At 63.7% G+C, this 18,912-nt stretch overlaps 1 protein-coding gene across 3 annotated transcripts in view; it reads right to left on the bottom strand.

The window, feature by feature from the left end:
* Window positions 1-212: 212 nt before the first annotated feature.
* Window positions 213-18,912, bottom strand: part of PEPD (peptidase D) — a 122,002-nt gene continuing 103,302 nt past the window's right edge. For all 3 annotated transcript variants that reach the window (XM_055078966.1, XM_007126420.2, XM_007126421.4), the window contains 4 exons: window positions 12,524-12,672; window positions 4,622-4,806; window positions 1,062-1,253; window positions 213-601 (listed from right to left, as the gene is read on the bottom strand). In XM_055078966.1, the coding sequence (XP_054934941.1) occupies window positions 464-601; window positions 1,062-1,253; window positions 4,622-4,806; window positions 12,524-12,672 (664 nt within the window). In that variant the 3' untranslated portion in view covers window positions 213-463. The remainder of the gene's footprint in view (window positions 602-1,061; window positions 1,254-4,621; window positions 4,807-12,523; window positions 12,673-18,912) is intronic.

The following is an 18,912-nucleotide window of genomic DNA, read 5'->3' as shown; positions in this document are numbered from 1 at the left end:
GACTCCCGGGTCTCTGCAGGGCCCGTTTCCAGGTCTAACCCTGCAGTGCTCACCTGCAAAGGGACAAAGACTAGAGAGGGAGCCGGGCACAAAGGTCCATTTTAGGAAATCTTTTATTGCAAATTCCATTCTGTGTACTGATTTTGAGAGAAAACACGAGAAAGGTTCTCTTTCCCGAGCAGCATACGAACGACGGCAAGATACACGTTTAGTTGCTAGTGAAGGACAGGATTATTCAAAATAACGGGATAATTGAAAATTAGCATTTTAAAAGCCGCTGTCATTCAAGCAAAGTAAAAACAGATTAAGGGTGTGATCCCACAGAAGGTTAATAAAAAAGTTTCCCCCTGGGCAACAGCATATTTGGTGTGATCAAACGCCGATGCCGCTGTGATTCCTGAGCACCGCTGGGGGCCAACCGCCAGGCCAGGCCGCCGTCCATGAAGTGAGCTTGCCTGTGGCCCTACTTTGGGCCAGAGAAGGGAGCGGAGGCCTTGTCACGGCCTGCCATGCATTCTTCAACCTCTTCCACTGTGCGGGGCACACAGGTCAGCAGCTCCATGCCACTGTCGGTCACCACGACGTCCTCCTCGATCCGGACCTGGTCAGACCAACGGACGCTCGTTATTTCTGAGCTGGCCTCACACGCTAAGTAAGTTTGAGGGTCGGGCCCGACGGCTCCAGGCTGACCCCCGCCGGGTGGGAAGAGCCCTTTCTGAAGAGTGGTCAGTACTGCCGGGGTCAGTACTGGCCTCAGGCCTCTGTGGGCAGCTGCTGGGAAGAAGGCGCCTCCCACAGGGACCTGCTCGTGCCACCTGCCCACCCTGGCCTTGCCCCTTGCCCGGTGGCTGGGAGCCCCTGGAGTGGGCAGGGGTTTTGTAGGAATCGGAGTCGCTTGTGTCGAGGGCTGAGGCTCCTGTCTGGTGACAGACCATGAGAAAGGGCAGGCCAGGTCCCTCTCAAGTGAGGAAGTCAAGACTGTGCCTCCTGTCCTGGAGGACAAAGAGGTGACACGCAGCAAGGAGCAAGGGAGCAAGGACGCGGGGCCCACCAGCACTCACCCCGCCGAAACCACGGAAGCGTCGCAGGACCTCGCGGTTAAAGAAGCAGGCGCGGGCCGGGTCAGCCAGGGCCTCGTCCAGGAGGTGGTCAATGAAGTAGATGCCGGGCTCCACAGTGAGCACCATGCCCGGCTCCAGGTGCCGAGCGGTGCGCAGGTGCCGCAGGCCGGGCTCGTCCATCCGGTCCACGCCCTGGGGGAGAGGACAGTGAGGGGATCCAGGAGGACGCAGCCCCAGCCCAGGGCCACCGCGTCGGTGGGAGGAAGATGGCAACAGGTGAGCGCGTGGGGCACCCGCCCCTGCCCGTGCCGGTGTCCACACGTGGGGCCTGGCTCGGGCCCCATGGGTCCCCCTGGAGCTGCAGGAGGCTCTGTGACCAGGGGGTCTCCAGCCCAGACTCAGCCTTGCTGTGTTGTCCACGGCACTCCAGATAAAACCCTCCGCTCTCTGCGCGCTCCCCTAGATTTCTCACGTCCCTGCCCCTGTTTCTCCTCAGAACCGTGCCCCGTGGACGCCCGTGCGCACACACCCAGGGCAAGCTGCCCCTGCTGGCCCATGGGGCCGGCTGGGGGTCCGGCTGCCTCACCCAGGCCCTCTCCCCGCGAGGGGAACAGTAGAAGCCAAATTTGTGAAGCTTTTAAGAAGGCTTGCGGGGCCTCCCAGGCTGCGCGCTTTCTTCTAGGCAGCTCAAGTGGAAACCAGCCCCAGAAGTGCTGGACCTGGTTCCCCCCACAAGCCAAGTCCCAGGTTTTCCACGTGGCCTTCCAGGAGGAGGGACAGGTGCTGTCGGCAGGACGGGCCGTCAGTACGAGCTCTGGCTCACGTGTGCACAAACGCCAAGCTCACCCCGTGTGCATGGCCTTGGGGGTGTGGCCCCCGAGAAGCGCACGTGGGCGGCTCCACACCATGCCCGTGTGCTGGGCCCCCACTGAGCCACGGGGACCGGCTCTCAGCCCTGCAGGGGCACCACCACCCCTCCCCCACCAACGCTCACATGGGCGTGGCCAACGGGGCCATGAGGGCAGGTGGTACCTAGGACACTTGCAGAAATTTCCCTGCCTTCCTCAGGTCCCAGAGGCACCCATCCATCCCTTGACCAAGGCCTGTGAGTGAGTGGAGCAGCAAGCAAGCTTTCTGGTCGGGCTCTGAGCTTGCCCTGCCCCGCTCGCAGCTCTCCCCTGGAAGCCCAGCTGCTGGAGATGGAGCTGTCATTTCTGACTGTTTGGGGGCCAAGAACATCAGACTTCAATTAGTGGTTCATGTAAGGTAACCAGAAACGGGCTGGCTCAGCCTCCATCCACGGCTGGGCACAGCAGGGAAGGCTGTGAGCGTGATTCCATGAGGGCGGGGACAGCGGGGCGTGTAGAAACTGGTACGCGCAGCCGCCCTGACCTGGTGTGAGTCAGGCTGGGACGGAGGTGATGAGGGGACACCAAGGCCCTGTGACGCCTGATGGGTCATGCTCTGGGCCCAGAAGCCTGTCTGGTGTGGTACCCGACCCCAAAGCACTACTCTGTGCCTGGAGGAGCTAGGCAGGAAGGCAGGGGACACAGAAGGGCACAGTCTGGGATGACAGTCCCTGTCCTCAGGTGGGAGGTGCTGGTGGGGCGGGGCGGGGCGGGGCCCTGTCTCCTGCCATCTGAAGCCCGTGCCTGCCCCTGGGCAGCCCCTCCTGTCCCTTCCCTTCATGCTGCCCCCCAGGTGCCGTCGCCTTCTCTCTACTCCAAGGTTGTCAAAGCCAGGGGGGCCTGGTGGAGGCAGAGACTGACAAGGCCTCCCTGACCTCCTTGGTCACCGTGGGCCCCTGCTGCCCCAGAGCTGTGTACCGAGGGTGGAGGGTTTGCTCCAACCTGTAGACAGCCCTCCCTCCGGAAGATTTCAGGACCACGACTCAGACTGGGGGTGAGGCGAGAATGGAAGGGATCCCGTGGGGCATAGGAGAATGTGCGTGCCCCAGCCCACTGACCGTGACCCCCCGCCCCGCTTCAGAGCGCTAGCTCTCGGGAGTCTGCCCTACGGGGCCCACCAGGAACGGCCAGATCAGGGCTGGGAGAAGGATGGAGGCCGAGCTGAGTGGGGAGAAGACCCCAAGAAGGGGAGCAGCCGAGCGCCCAGCCCCTCGGGCCCGGGGACTTCAGCCTTGTTGGGGCTCAGGGGCCCCTGCCCATGCCGGGTCCATGCTGGCTTCTGCCTGGGCTCAGGGCTCGACGGGGCCTCAACTTTACTGGGCTCCGGGCAGAAGAGACCCAGATGTGTCTATAGGCCTGAAATAAAACAAATGACTTTTGTAGGAAAAGCCATATTTTTTCCACAATGTTTATCTGTCAGAAGAATAGACTCTGAGCACAAAGGACTGCTTACTGGAAAAGATGAAAACAGTTTGCTGCCAATTTTCTCTGGTGGAAAAAAAGTGCTTTGGAGACTAATGAATAACGAACCTCAGTTAACAATGTCTGGAAGGCCCAGCTCTTGGCTCCCTACGCACAATGTGATGGATAGAAATTAGGAAATTAAAACCGATTTTGTTTCTCCAAATTTAACTGTTTACACTTGAGGAAAAAATAATTGAATAATAATGCTTCTCTTGAGCAATTCCGCCCCCCCCAACCCCCAAATATCGTTCTTAGAGCTTTCAAAATACCCTGCAGCTAAGAGGCCAAGCCCAGTCTTGGCTAACTGGCTGGTGGGCCCCAGGGCGTGCACCGATTGCATAATCCGCCCCCTGCACTGCGGGCACCAGGCCAGCCGGCAGGGCCGGGCTCACCCACACCCACCGGCCCGGGAGGCTGCAGCCACCTGCCCCGCAAGGCTTCGGCAGGGCCTCCCGAAGCCGCAAGCAAGCACCAAGCAAGCACCGTCTGGGTGGTCCTTTCAAGGGTCCGTCAGTAGGAGGGGGAGGGGAAAGCCTGGCCTGGAGACGCCCACACAAGCCTTCCTCCCCTGCCAAGGGTACCTCCTAGAGACAAGGAGGCCAGCAGGGCGTGCTGGCCCAGGGGCCTGGGGGGCAGAGGTTGCACCAGGGAGGAAGCAGGAGTAGGACCTGTGAGGGGCGCTGGGCTCAGCCAGTCCCAGGAGGGACCGGGGCCAGCCACCGGCTGGTGGAGCCTCATCACCCTGTCTGAATGAAGCCAGAGGCACGAGGACATGACGGGTGCAGTGCCAGCCCCATCACTGAGACCCAGCTCTGCGGCTCCCGCCGCCCTGTGGGGACCCCGTGCACTGCACACTGACCATCTACCACCTTTCAGGGCAGGCGCTGCCCCCGGCGCACAGCCCGGGGCTCTGTGCAGAGCACGCCCATCCCACACCAGGTCCTGTGGAGGCAGCCACGGCGGGGAGGCGTTGGGCACGGGGGGCATCCGGGCAGCGACCTGGGCCAGGACCAACCGATGGGTGAAGGGGGAGGGGGGGCGGCGGGCCTTGCCGGGACCCCATTCCTCCTCACCCTGCCTGTCCCACTACACCCCCGCCGTCTCCCAGAGCCCCAGCCCAGCCCAGGGAGGGCCAAGCCCAGCTACGGCTCACAGGCAGGCCACTCGGGCTGACGCGCCCACACTGACCTCGGGGTAGCCTCCCACGTCATGCACATCGATGCCCATGAAGTGGCCGAGCCCGTGAGGCATGAACACGGCTCCCAGGTGGGCCTGGACCATGGCGTCCACGCTGCCGGTCAGGACGCCGATGTGGGTCAGCTCCTCCAGATGGATGCGGTCGGCCAGGCGGTGCATGTCGGGCCACCAGACGCCTGTGGCTCAGAAGGAGGTTGCAGTGAGCTGCGGAATCTGGCAGCCTGGCCAGGGCTTCCCCGGGCAAGGTTTCGGGGGACACACGACACCCTCGCACCGGCTGAGGCCGTGAGGGCCTGAGGTGAGGGGCAAGAGTGACGTGTCCCGGGCAGCCCTTCATGCAGGGCTTTCCCAGCACAGCTCTGGACTTGAGACCCTTCCTTTCTCTCCACTGTGCCCTCAGGGGCAGGCTCCTGTCACCCACGGTCACCACAGGGGCCCAGCCCACGTCATGTCTGCTCCCGGGGCCAGGGGAGCCCAGGAAGGTCCTCGGCATCACGAGGAGAAGAGCGTCATGTCCCCAGCAGCGGACGTGGGGCGGCCTCAGTGAGCCCCAGACCGAGGCTCAGGGCCAAACGTTGCCTCAGCGCCTCAGGGTGGGGGTGGGGGGCATCCCTGCACACCCCCGCATGGGGCAGAATCATCCCTGGAGCCTCTGTGGGGAGCAAAGGTGTCCGGGGTGAAAGTGCAGCTGGCACTACCTCATGGGCAAACTGGCAGGGGTCTGTGGCCCTGTCTGCTACAAGCGCTAGGTGACCATCTCCGTGGCAGCCCACATGTCCAAGCCCCAGGCTGCTAATCAAACTCATCTTTGCCCCATCCTTCTGGGGTAAAGGTCACCATGGAGAGAATCCCCAGTAACCAACTTTCGAGGAGGGCAGGCTGTGCCGAGCTCAGGGGCTCAGCCCTGCCTGGCGCCCAGGGAGGCCCTTAGGGGCTGGAGCCTAGGGCCCTCAGGGAGCCGCCTCAAAGAGCCTCGGCCGTCACTGGGGCACAGCCGCCTCGGCCACCGGGCTCCATGGAGTCTCCACCTTCAGCCTCACTCGAGGGCGCTGGGTGCTCAGCCTAAGCACCAGACAAGGCCTTAGGCTGGCAAAACCCCCCACCCCATCCTACGAGGGTGGAGTTGGGGGCAGGCCATGTGCCGGCCGAGGCTAGCAGCCCCAGGACACTCAGGGCCAGGTGGACAGGGTGGGACCGGCACCCAGAGAGGGTGGCCAGTGCCGGTCCCTGCGGCCCCCTCCATGTGGGGAGTAACCCTGGCTCCCAAGGGACCTCCCAGCCATGCCAATGATCACGGGAGCACTGGGACCCCACACTCTGAGGGGCCTTGTTGGACCCTGCGCTGGTGAGGGTTAGGCCACCAGGCTCTGAACCTCTGGCTGGGAGAGGGCAGATGATGGGCCCAAGGGGTAAAAGGAGACGAGAGCCCGTCCTGGGACACATACCCTCCCCTCTCAGATGCTCCTGCCGGGCACCAGCCCCCCATGTGGGGGCCCCCTTTCCTGCCAGAGACAGTGGGCCCACGGCTGGGGTCTCGGGCTGGCTGGAGGCCCAGGGCTGATCCAACGTCCCGGATCCCCAGGGTCCAGGCTCTGAGCAGGTGGTGCTGCGGCCTGGCCAGTTCACAGGAGAGTGGCCAGCCCCCCGGCCCAAGCTGCAGGGAGGCCAAGGGTGGAGGATGCCCAGTCTTGTCCCGAGGCTCAGCCTCCTTGGAATCCAGCTCCTGAGTCCAGCCCCGTTCCACCTGCCCGGGCCCACCACGTGGGGGTGGCATCCTGGGGTCTGGAGTCTGGCTATAACCACGTCAGCATTGGGGGCCAGGTCTGCACCCCTGAGGCTGGAGCCGGCATGGGGGGCTTTTCTCTGATGGTCTGGCACCCTGAAATGGAGACCTGGGTAACCGGGTCCCACCTTGGCCGCTCACCCTGCCGTGTGACCTGGCCAAGCCTTCACCTCCACGAGCCTCAGACGCCTCCTTTGTCAAACAGGGCCACAACACTGGCCCCAGAAAGCTGGCTGTAGAGGCTCTGGCACCCACTGGGGGACCAGCTCACTAATCCCCCCAAACTGTCATTAGCCACCTGTGGCCAGCCAGACCCTGGCTTGGACACGTGACAGTTCGCTGCGTTCCTGGGGCACAAGCCAAGCCTGCCTCAGCCTCGGCCGCCGCTCTTTTTCTAAGACCGGACCCACCCACCTCGACCTCCTCGGGTCAGGCCACCTGTGTTCCAGAAGCACGCTGAGGTCTCTGCACGTCAGACCCTTTCCAGACCTGGCTGGCCTGTGACTCCTCATCCTCGAGGTCTCAGCGGAAACGTCAGCCCCTCCTGGGGTGACACCCCGCACCCCACCCCACCCCCGCCGTCGTTCTCTCTCTGCTGTCCTGGCTACTCCTCTCCGTGCACCTTGTTCCTGTCCAGCAGGTGTGCTTCCTTGCTTCTAGGGTCTCTCCACCAGAAGGGCGGCTGCCTCCCCCGGGCACACCAGGGCCTGGCGGAGCGGGTGCCAGTTCAGGGCTGAGCGTGTAGCACACTCTTTTCTAAGGTCTGCTCCCGCCTGGGGCTCTGGGCCTAAAAGAGCCCCCAAACAGCCCAGCGAACTCGGCTCCTGTCACTCAGCCTGGCCCCCGGGACTGAGGAAGGGCCGATGCCCCAACCCCCGGGCAGCTCCATCTCTCTTGGGCAGGGCCTTTTCCGGTGGCCAAGAGAGAGGCCCGGGAAGCAGTCTGACTTCAAACCTGGCTAACTTCCACGGCGGGGCCGCGGTCTCGGCCCAGCCGCAGCAGAGGGTGGGAACCAGGTATAAATCAAGCTCCGTGCTGGCAGCTCGGCTCTCCTCCTGTCCTCGTGGCCCCTTGTGGGGGCCGGACGCGCAGGCCCCAGCGGTCCCCACGGCGCCTCTAGTCTTCCTTGCCTGCATGCCCTTGGGGAAGGCCTTGCACACAGCTCTCTTGGCCGGGAGTGGGAGTTTCTGCCTGCGTGTGGTTAGGGCTGTGACAGTGATTAAACCTCCAGCAACTTGGCCCCGGCGTCTGGCCCGGATGGTGGTTACGACACCCACGGCCAGGGCAGGGGCCCCTGAAGTGTGTGGAGGTTACTGTCCTAGGGCTAGGCTGGAGGGGTGGGCACAGGCCAGAGGACCTCCCTGCCCACCTAACGCCCCGACGCCCGGGCTCCTCAGCCTCTGCAGCCCGCAGGCACCTCTGAGCCCACACACCCGGCCAGGGGCATCGGCAGTCCCCCAGGCCTGCTCCTCCTGGGGATGCCACGCCGGGGATCACGCTGCGGAGACTGGGCGCCATCTGCCCTGCCCACCCTCCCACCTGCAGCAAGCACCGAGTCTCGTCCCGTCTTCCCGAAACATCTCCTGAACCCGGTGCCTCTGTGGGCCCCCACCTCTCCTGGACCCCTGCCTGGTTCCTCCCCAGTCCTCGCAGTGCCTCACCCCCGCTGCATCCTGCACAAGGCCGGGACACCAGGACATCTCTTTAGGACACAGGTCAGACCACGCCAGTCCCCCCAGCCCGAGGACAGAGCCCCGAGCTCCTCGGCCCGGCTTCCCACTCCGGCCTCATCCCTCACCCACTCCTGAGTGCTGGTGCCCCCGTGCCTTCCACCTGCTGTTCCCTCAGCTGGGACCACCCCCCTCCAGGGCCCTCGCCTTCCCAGTCTCACTCCCGTTCCTCCTACGGGCCTTTGTGTTGAGGCTTTCTCCAGGAAGCCCTCTCTGACTGCCCCTTCCCGTGCTGCCAGAGCTAGCACATGGGCACAGCCATGGCAAGTCGTGGCCTCTGAACCCTGAGAAGGCGGGGCCTACGCCCTGCTCCGAGGCTGGTAACCGTTTGGCCTGACCGGGAGCCCCTGCCTCCCTCGTGGCTCTCTTGCAGCCAGTGCTGTGACCTCATGGGCCCAGGATGCAGGTGTGCCCCCCACCCCGCTCCTCTGTGCACTCAGACCCCAGGGTGGCAGGGCAGCGTCTGGGTTTGCGCCGCATCACCTGCCTTTTGGCTCAGAGGGACCAGAGTCCCGGTGCCTAGGCCCCGCGATGTATCCAGAGCGGCCCCAAGTCACTGGCTGGTCTTCTGTGCCCACCTGGCCCCCCTCAGACCACACCTTCCCCCGCTGGGCCGGGAGCCCGCTGGGCCTGCTGCCTGGGCCGGCTCCTTGGAGCCTCGGCGGCATCCGTCACAGGCTTGAGGCCTCCTGCCCAGAGCGTGACAGCCCTGGGGGCTCTAAGGCCCTGAGCCGAGCTGGGAAGGCAGCAGAGGGCCCCTTGAGCTACATCCTCACAGCCCCATCCAGACAAAGAGCTCACTTCATTTGAAGACAATGGCCCTCGGGGGACAACGGCGCGCCAGGCCCTGGGGGTGCAGGAGGGCAGGCTCAGGGCCAGGGTCCCAGGGCAGGCCCCACGGGCTGCAGGGAACTGTCTGGCAGGCCGCACTGGCGCAGGGCTGAGGGCTTCCAGTCCACCCCACCACACAGCCCTGCCTGCTGCCAGGACCTCTGGGGAACCACTCACCCTGCAGAAGGACGGGGCCAGCACGTGCCCAGGCTGCAGGCGCCTCGATGCCGAGTGAAGCGTGGCTGCCTCACGTGGTCTCCGCGTGGTCCCTCCCCGCCCTCCCTGGCGCAGAGGCCAGGGAGGGCGGGGACTCACCCACTGCCCTTCGGCCAGCAAGGGAGCCTCTCAGGCCACAGTGGGGACACAGGGCCCTCACCAAACACAGCCCTCCCTGTCCTGGCTTCTGCCAGAGGGCGCTCACGATCTGGATGGCGCGCTCTCCCAGCACCTCTGTCTGCCAGAGCCCTGCCTTCCGCACCGCACCACGTCTAAGGCGAGGCCTGAGGGGAGTCCTGCCGCTGTAGCCCCTGCCCCCGCCAGAGAGTGAGGCACAGCAGGCAAAGGCACCCTGACCGTGGGAGTCTGCAGAACTGCCCCGCCCTGCACCTGCGGCCAGCTCAGACACTGGCTCTGGCCCCAGCCTTCCCCACAGTGCCTCCTCCCCTCATGCGGGCCGGGGGGCGGTCCCATCGGCAAGCTCCAGGGTGCCCGCGGAGACGGGGGTGGAGGGGGGGTGGACACGGAAGCCCTGGAGAGCTTCGACTGCACCCGGCCAGAAGCCGGCATGTGGCCACCGCATCCCCTCCCGCGGGGCAGATGAGGGTGGCGTTCTCCCAGGTGTGGCAGCTGCCTGGCCTGCCCCTGCCACCTCGTGCGGCCCCCTGAGTGAGCTCAGCTCCCCCTCTGACCCCAGGCCTGCTTTCCTCAATCCCGGGGCAGTAGGCCAGGATCCGGTATGCTCCGAGCACTGGTCCCTGCCTCTCCTCTGGGCATCTTGCTGTGACCCCGGCTGCCTTTATTTACTCTTCCCTGGAAGGCTCAGGAAGCAGTCACGCAGTCTCAGCGGGTGTTTGTCTTGGCCCAGGAGCCAAACCCACAAACCAGGGGCATTTCCGCTAGGATAGGGCACAGGGCTGACCTGGCCACGGCCTCTGAGCTGCCTGTGGGGAGGCGACCTGCCCCGACGTGAGAGCAGCTCTGTGGGCAGGACCCCCATCCTGCCCGGCCTGCACCGCATGTGGCCCCCGGGGAACTATGTGTCACAATCCTGAAGCACGGGGTGTGGGCTGGGGGAGCTCTGCGGGGGCTCTGCTTCATCCCCCCGACAAGGGAACTTCGAGTCCCCACCGTGCGCCGGGGGAGGCCTGCCTCCATCTGCAGGGACCAGCTCCGCAGAGCCCAGCCTGGCCGGGCCTGAAGCCTTACAACTGCCCCTGAAGTGACATGGCCAGGCAGCTTCACGGGACCTCGGTGCCAGGACCACGCACCAGGCCCTTTTAGTGCAATGTGTGGGCCCCGGGGACCTGCCTGCGGGCCCGGCCACCTTCTGGGCAGAGTTGGCGTTGCTTGGCTGGCCGACTGAGCTGGCCGGGACACCAGCTGGGGAGGCACCACCCAGGTCCTGCCCAGGCCGCAGCAGGTTTCCCTGTGGGTGGGTGGGGTCAGCCAGGCCTTGGCCGCCACCCGTCTCAGCACAGGGACGGGACTAAGCAGTGCCAGGGACATGAAGCCTGGAGCTCCAAGGTGAGCGAAGAGCCCCAGGGGAGACACTGTCCCTCCAAATCCCTACCTGCCCGACATCCCGCCAACCTTCCCCCACCGCCCCCGCCATACGCCTTGGCCTCTCTCTGCCCGCCCCTTTGTCTCCAGCGTGGAGTGCCAGCAGCAGCCCTCCATCCTTCTGTACCGCGGCCCGGCGCCAGGCTCGGGTCCACGCAGGCCCACGCCACGCCCCCAGAGGGACCCGCCACGGGGCGTGGGTGCACAGGGGTCACGGGGCTCACCCAGAGGAGCGTCTACCTCGGGGGCCAGGCACCTCCACCCGCTCTCACTGGCCCAAACCTTTTGCTACATCTGGAACGCTTATCACTTAAACGACCGATGTTCAAAGCTGAGCAGAACCGTCTATTCCTTCTCTCCCTGGGGTAAAGCGAGGGTGTCAAGGGAGGAGGAGGAGGAGATGTCCCTCGCTCGGGGTGACTGCCCCGCACAGGCCGTGTTTTACAGGTAACAGGTCACACATTCTGAGGTTTAAAGGTCAAAAAGTATAAAAAGGCTCCTGGTGAACACTCTCTCTTCTCCCCACGCCGCACCCTGTCTGTCTGGTTCCCTTCCTGCCCCTCTTCTGTGGATTTCCAAGCACATGTGGATCCACGTTCTCGCCGTCCTGTTTTTCACAAAAGGGAGTCCCCTGGCCACCCCCTCCTGCACTTCTGTGTCTTCATGCAACGGTCTGTCCTGGAGGTGTCCATATTAATTCCCACCTAGAGGGAGCTGCTGCTTTTTAAACACAGTTATAGCACAAGATGCTGTTTTCTTCCCCAGCCGCTAAACCAGGCAAGTCTCGTCGACACGGTCACCCGGCAGGAGCTTAGCTTTGAGGTTTCCTTCCTTGTCTCCTTTCTGGGGTGTATCTGAGTTCCTCATCCTTGGACTCATCTGGTCACCAAGCTCTGTTCCCTCTGGACACCGGGTGCAGGCCCATCACCCCTCCAGGGCTCCCTGGCCTCTGGTGGGCCCCAGTGCTGGATGGGGGCATCCACAAAGCCCTGCTGACAATTTGCCTCCCGTGAAGGGGGCAGCTGCAGAGGACCCCTCACGATCAGCACCTGGCCCGCAACAACTGGCCACGGGGCCGTGGAGGCCAAGAACCGAGCCATCAGATTCTGGGCCCGAAAGGGGCCACACACTGGGGCCTTACAGTCTGGGGGCTCAGGATCTTTTCTTCTTTTTCTCTTTGTAAAAAAAAAAAAAAAGCTCCATGGAGGGATACAAATCTGACCGCCACAGTCCCCGATTTCAGCATGCACTCAGAGCCCAACCCTCAAGGCCTGTCACGCCAGGTGCTCAGATGGCCCCGCAACCTCCTCTCACCATTCCCCAAATACCGGAGAGACATTCAGCTCCCGCCAACCCAGCCGCAGCCGGCAGCCGCGAACGAGGGTGCTCCACGTGCAACCAGAGGCCAGTGTCCAAGCTGCCAAGCCCTCTCTGGAACAGACTCTGCTTTGGGACAGGGCAGAGGACATGCTGACATCCCAGTGGCCAGTGTGAAAAGGAAGACGTGAAGGTGGAGGTCGGATGGGATGTGGGGTGACCTTGGGCTGAGCTCCCCGATCCCCAGCTGTCCCTGCTTGGTGGTCAGACCCCTTTCCCAGGAAGGACGCTGGGGACCCGCCAGCATCTGGAGCCTTGCTGGCTGAGCATGAGAGGGGGCGACAGATTCAGGTCGCAGAGTGCGGGACCTGCTTCTCCAAGGTGCCCTGCCACCTGGCCATCTGCATCGCCATGCCAGGTGGTCCTCCCCGCAGGCCCCGCCCCTGCCCTCACCTGGCTTCATGGTGTTCATGACGGCCCGGCAGCTCCGCAGCACCGCCTCATAGATGGCCTTCTGGTCCAGGGTGAACTTGCCGTTGGCGGGAAAGGAGCACGTGATGTCCGAAGCGAAGCAGTAATACTCACCGCCCATGTCGAACACGCTGCAGGGAGAGTGGGGCATGAGGCCAGGGGGACACTCAGGGGCACCCGTCCCCTCCAACCACGCTTCCCTCCCGCCCGGCGCTCAAGGCCGCTGAGCCCGAGCCTTCTTGCAACGTGGCCGGTGCAGGCAGCAGCTTGGGGCCCTCCGACCCTGCTGTCTCCTCACGGTTACACGAGCGGCCAAGGAACCACGGGGCGTCCCAGGAGACCTCCGACTCCAGAGCAGGAAGGCTGGGGGCCGTGGGGCTGCCCACACACCTCCCCTCCACAGCCTCCGCTGGCCAGGCCTCTGGATGCCCAGCTGTGGGGAGGGGGAGGGGCGGAGATGTCCCCAGGCCCCCGCCTGCCACCTGGCCTCCACAAGGGCATTCTGACAGACCCTCCCGGGGCCACCCGGCACCCGGCATGGGGCACAGCTGCAGCCCATGAGGCAACGCTCATGGGAGCTGGACGGGTCCTTGGGACAGATGCACCCGCCTGACAGAAGACGTGGGCTGAGCCACAGTGCCTGCTTCTTGCAGCCCCCAGTGTCCCAGTGAAAACCCAGCCGACAGCTCTGCTCCAGCTCTGGGGTCCCCTTGGCCAGAGAAGCGTGGCCCTCTCCCCACTGGGGTGGGACAGTGTGCTCTGCCAGGGCCCGGCTGACCAAGTCCCCGACTCGGGGGCCATCTGGCCCCCAGCATCTCCAGGTGACAGAGCAGAGACCAGGAAGCACAGAAGGTGGGAGCAGAGAGAGGGGGAGGAAAGAAGAAGCCGGAGCTGGGAGCACGAACCAGCAGAGGCAGGACGGTGCTGGGACAGGCAGGCAGGCTGCTGAGTCAGGAGGACGGGCCAGCTGAGCCTGCCCTCTGGACACCCCGTGACAGGGCCCCGGTGCCGCAGGGCTGGGAGGGAGAGGAGCGAGCCTCGCCCCCACACCCTTGCTGCCTGACCACGCGCTCACACCCTTTACTGGTCAAGGGCAGGTAAGAATCCTGCCCCACGCATCCTCCACGGTGAGATAAGACAAAATAAGTGAGGGGCTGCTGGGGTCCAAGCCTGGCTCCCACTGGGTCACCCACGCTGAGAGGCGTGGGGTGCCCAGACTGCGTGGCCTCCACATCCTGTCCCACCCCAGCAGGCTGCTCGACTGCAGGCACAGAGCAGGGACCCACCAGCCCCCTGACCCCAACACAGGGTCAGGGCCAAGTCAGGATGCTGACAGCGACAAAACCGACAGAGGGACATCTGTCCAGCCTCAGGCCCGGACCCCTGCTGTGTCTTCAGGACCAGGGGACCACAGCGCCAGGTGGGGTGGAGGCGGTGAGGGCTGTCCTCTCTGTGCCTGGCTCTGCCCCTTGGGGGGCAGTCTGTAGCTGCACAAATCCTGGCAGATCTGAGCCCCGGGGTGGGGGGCAGAGCCACGCCTTCCATGACAAGGGCTTCTCACCCAAACCCAAATTCTAATGGTAAACACGATGGCTCAGCCAACATTCCAGAAGCTGCCTGTGTGCCTGTCTCTGCGGACCCCTACCCCCAGCAACTGGCCCTACAAGTGGAGCAAGGAGTCGGGCCACGCGGCCTGACAGCAGCACCGGGGACACCACGGAAACAGACTTCTAAAGGAAAAAACGCGACCGCTAGGGATCCGCAGACGCCCTGCTGGGATCCAAAGTCCCCGGTCGGGCACTTTTTAATCTCCTGTCTTTCTCCGATTGCAAAACACCATAAACAGTGTCAATAGTGCAAAAAGCATCAGATAACAACTCAGGTGATTCTCAGGGGGCGGGGGAAGAGCCCCACTGGCATGGCAGGGGAGACTTCGGGTTGGGTCAAAGTCACAGACTCCGGGGGACCCTGCCTGGGGCGGGCCAACGGAAGGGGGACTTGGGCCTCACTTGAGGGGACCCGCCCAGGCCCGGTGTGGGAACCGAGGACCAAACGTCGAGAAGCCCTGAGCAGACATGCCCAGGCATCTGCTCTCCAGGATGCTCCAGATGCACCAGGGTGTTAGGGCTGACGGCTGTCTGCAGCCTTACTCCTGCCCAGGGCACATCCCCGCTCCCCTCCCGCCCCCCTCCCAGCTGGCCAGGAGGGTGGGGCGTATCTTAGCCCTAAACTCCAGGGAAACTGAGGCTCTGAACACTAGTCCGGCACAGTCCCAAGTCGGCGGTCAGCAGTTCAGAGCCCAGGGATGGGCTCTCCTGTCCTGGCTCTGGCCCTCAGCCTTCAGGGCCTCAGTTTTCCCACTTTTAAAACACGGACGCCACCACTGCGGCATGTTCACGTCCGCCAGGGCCAGCATGCAGACAGGCCTGGGGAGTGGAAGCGCATGGGGCCGCGGCCTAGCTTCACCCGGGGAGCAGAGCATTCTCATTCGGGCTCCTCGGAGGCAACAAAGGAAAATCGTCTGTGGTTTGTTGATTCAGAATGTCCAGGAACGGCCTGAGCAGACAGGATAGAGCCAGGGGCATGGGGACATGGATTCCTGGGGGCCACCACATCAGAGGGCAACCTGTAGCAGCACCCACGGCAGAAATTTCTATTGGACTGTGCAGATCTCAAAGAAAAACAGAAATTAAACTATTTAAAAGCCAGGAAGCCCACAAGAGCAGGCCAAACGCTGGAGTCATCCAGAGCAGTGAAAACAGGACTCTTCCCCAGGACAGCCGAGACTCCTGACCGAGTTCTCAAAAACAAAAACGTGGGAAGGTGGGTGCTTGGAGTTCCTCAGACAGTCTGGCTTTATTGTTCAGGTTCTAGAAAACTTCAGCTGTATTTTTTGTTTTAAAATCATCCGCTTTCTGGAGAAGGAAGTGTACACCCAGCTGGCCAGCTCCATCCTGCCCAGCGACGCTCAGGCACGGGGCTGACGTCTATTTTTGTGCTCTCAGTTCCCTATCTTTCTTCGCTCTTTTTTTTTTTTTTTTTTTTTAAATCCCCCTCGGAGTTCCTACATGTATAAGTTATTCAGATTTTAAGCCATTCTGGAATCCAGGGATGAAAGCCATCGCCTTTTATAAATCATCTCCCCCAACTCCTCTGTGTCCACTCCATCCGTCCTCTGAATGCACGCTGATGATGGAGAATTCGCTCATACTTTGGCTCAACCGAGAACGCCGGATCCGTCCTCCCCGGCTGCCTGGGGACACCCACCGGGGACCTTACCATCTCTGGCCGAGTGAACGCGTGTGATAATCTAAGCCATCTGGGGAGATATTACACATCTCCGAGCAATATGCTGGCGTCTCAAGCCTCACATGTGTTCATCTGGTTCTATTTCTGGCTCAGATGAGAGGTTCTGTCTTCCGCTGGCTCCTCCTGGGCAGCTTCAGGCCCGGGCTACCCGCCACCATTGGCCCACCCAGGCCCTCCTCAGTCCCCCTGGCTCCACCGCAGGCAGAAGGCCTACGAGATGGTTCGGCCAGTGATGTGAGGCCTGGGGAGGGTTTGGGGGAAATGCTGCAGTGTTTATACGAGGGCTGCTGTGTACGCAGGCTGCAGCTTCATCTTAAGCTCCAGGGCCGTGGCCTCGCTCTCAGCTACCTCTCGCCCCAGAGAAGGCACCGTGCACGCACGCGTGTGCGTGTGCACTAACTCAATGACCTATTCACCACAGTCGCAGCATTTCAGACCCCAACTTGCACCCGCCCCAGTCTGCGTTCCAGACCAGGCTGGGGGATTTCTGAGCTGCGGGAAACTCCTGCTTCCCTCCAGACCTCAGTGTGAGACAGAGGGGGAGGCGTACCGGTCACTTTCCCGTTCATCTGCCGCAGGCCAGACGAGACCCACGGGCCACCCACTGGCTCCCAGCCAGACCTTTGGTGCAATGCCGAGCCCCAGGTGTGACCAGCGGGGCAAAGGCCACCACTCGGAGCCCTGGAGGCTCCCTCCGTACCACAGGCTGACTCACCAAGCTGCTCTCTCCCCAGAGAGACTGCCTTCTGGGCAACCCTGTTCCCCAACCCGGTCACGGGACAGCTGTCCCTGTGGGGCCCGGGCAGACAGGGAAGTCACCTAGGCGACCAGCTCCAGGACCCCCCGAGCCAGCAATCCCCAGCACACACGGTGACAAGAGCAGGCACGTGCTGTGGGCCTCCTGTGTCTGGATGGACCTGTTGTTACCTTTCTACAGGTGACGTGGGGAGAAGCAGAGCACCAGGGCGGGCTGCGTCCCCAGGAAGGACAGTACTCGGTACCGGCCCGACCTACGGGTGGCACACGGCGGGTGCCCACCCGGGGCTGGCTGCTGCCACAGCACAGCGGGGCGAGGGCTGGGCGCCAGGGCAGTGGCCTCCGCGGGGGAGGCAGTGAGTCGGTGTCACGCGCACAGCACATGCTTCGTTCCACTTTCCGGTAAGTGGTGTCCCATGGTTATCTGCGAGCACCCGGGCTGTCTGGACTGGTGCTTTCACACTGTGAGTCGTGACGTCAACTGCGTGGGATACAGGGAAGGAGCATAAACAGACGACACAGAACGGACAGAAACCCCTCGGTGAGGGTGCCTGGCTACCATCTAGGCACGTCTGCTCCCCTGGTCCTGGGTTATAACGTAAAGGCTGCTTCAACCTGGACGGCAGGTTGAAGGCCACGGCCACTGGTCTGGACAGATGGTTGACCAGGGCCTGTGCCCTCCTGAGAGTGTTCTCTTGCCCCCAGGACTGGGGCATGTCCTTAAGACCATCCTACCCTCGGGAGGGGGCCGGCTGGTGACAGCCGCGTTGTCCTCTGAGGAGACAGCCAGATGGGTGCAGGCGGGGCGGGGGGGTGTCTGCGCTGGGCCCGGCATCAGGAAGCTGGGCCTGGAGGTGACACTCATTCCCTAAAGCTGACCAAGGCCTCAGGGGCCTCAGGCACCTCAGGCACCAGGACAACGGGAGCTTGGGGACACCTCAATGTGGCCTCTCTGCCAGCTGGGGAGGAGCCCCCGGCACGACCCGCCCCTCCGTGGGCGGCAGCACGCAGATGCCAGAAAGACATCAGACCAAGCGGCCCCCAGGAGTGGGCAAGAGCGTCCCATCCCTGCCTGAGATGCCAAGGGGGCTGCCGGGACCCTTGAGTGACCCTTGGGCGAGCGGCGGGCACCCCGCAGCCCGCAGGGGTGGGGGTGGGATGTCGATGACGGAGACGCAGGCTGTTGTCCCGGGCGCCGTGCGACGGAGGGGGTGAGGCGGGGGCGCACGCTTCCCAAGCAGCTTAAATGAACGTCTAGTCCACATCAAACCCGTGGGACGAACGGGGAACTAACTCGAGAGGAGGGCAGGGAGGAGCCGGCCGGTAGTGGTGCCAGTGTCGGGAGGAGGGTGGCCAGGAGGGGAGAGAGCTGCCCCAGCCGTGCCCCCTCGTGGGCCTGGCTCCTCCTCTGTGGCAGGAAAGGACGGGGCAGCCCGGGCAGCCCCGCAGGCAGTGTCTGACCCCCCACCCCAACTCGGTGAGCAGCAGCGCGCCCCACCCACACGCCCGCGACACTCCGAGTGTCTTCCGGGGCCTCCCTGGGAGGAAATCAGTAGCCCTTATTTCTCTGGGCTTCGGTCCAGGAGTGCTGTGTCAGCCCTCCGCCAGGCAGCAGGGCAAAGCCAGGGCTTCAGGCTGACCGTTACCAGGGCGAGGAGGCAGAAGGGGCCCTCGTCCCACTACAGGGAAGGAGAGGAAGTGACACAGGCTGGCTGCTGAGGGACGGGCCGGCACAGGCCTCTGTCTCCCCCACTAACCGAGCTGGCCATCCCCCTCCCACGCCACAGGACACAGAGACCACAGCCAGCAGAGGTGAGCCCGGCAAGCACGTCCTGAGGCAACGCTGCCCTCTTCTGGCCAGTGTTGGTAGGTCTGGCTCGCCACCCACCAGCCACCTGCTGTCTGCCGCTGGGCAACCCAGGCCGGGGCATCCCTCGACTGGGGCAGCTAGAAGGTTCTGACAGGGGCCACAGGGCACGCTACCCCAGGAACCACTCCTCCGCCACCTGATCACAGGGTGGGAGAGGGAGGAGGTGGCAGGTGAGGAGCGGTGTGCCAGCCGTTTTCCAAGTCAGACCCCACTGGACGCAGACCCTGGACCCTCCCTACTTGTGCCCCCTGGGGTGTGCCTGCTGGGCCCAGAGGAGGCGGGGGAGTCTAGCGCGAGAGTGGGTCCAACTCTGGGTACGCTTCCTTGGGGACTTAAACATGGACAGTGGCGCTCCCCGGTGGCCCACGGGCAGGGCACCAGCCCTTGGCGCTTCTACCCACCTTTGGAGACTCTGGTTTCCAAAGCCCAGGCTGGT

The sequence above is a fragment of the Physeter macrocephalus genome, chromosome 17, assembly GCF_002837175.3.
Source record: "Physeter macrocephalus isolate SW-GA chromosome 17, ASM283717v5, whole genome shotgun sequence".
Taxonomy (NCBI): domain Eukaryota; kingdom Metazoa; phylum Chordata; class Mammalia; order Artiodactyla; family Physeteridae; genus Physeter; species Physeter macrocephalus.
The sequence above is the reverse complement of the archived record's forward strand: the minus strand, read 5'-3'. Positions and strand labels throughout refer to the sequence as shown.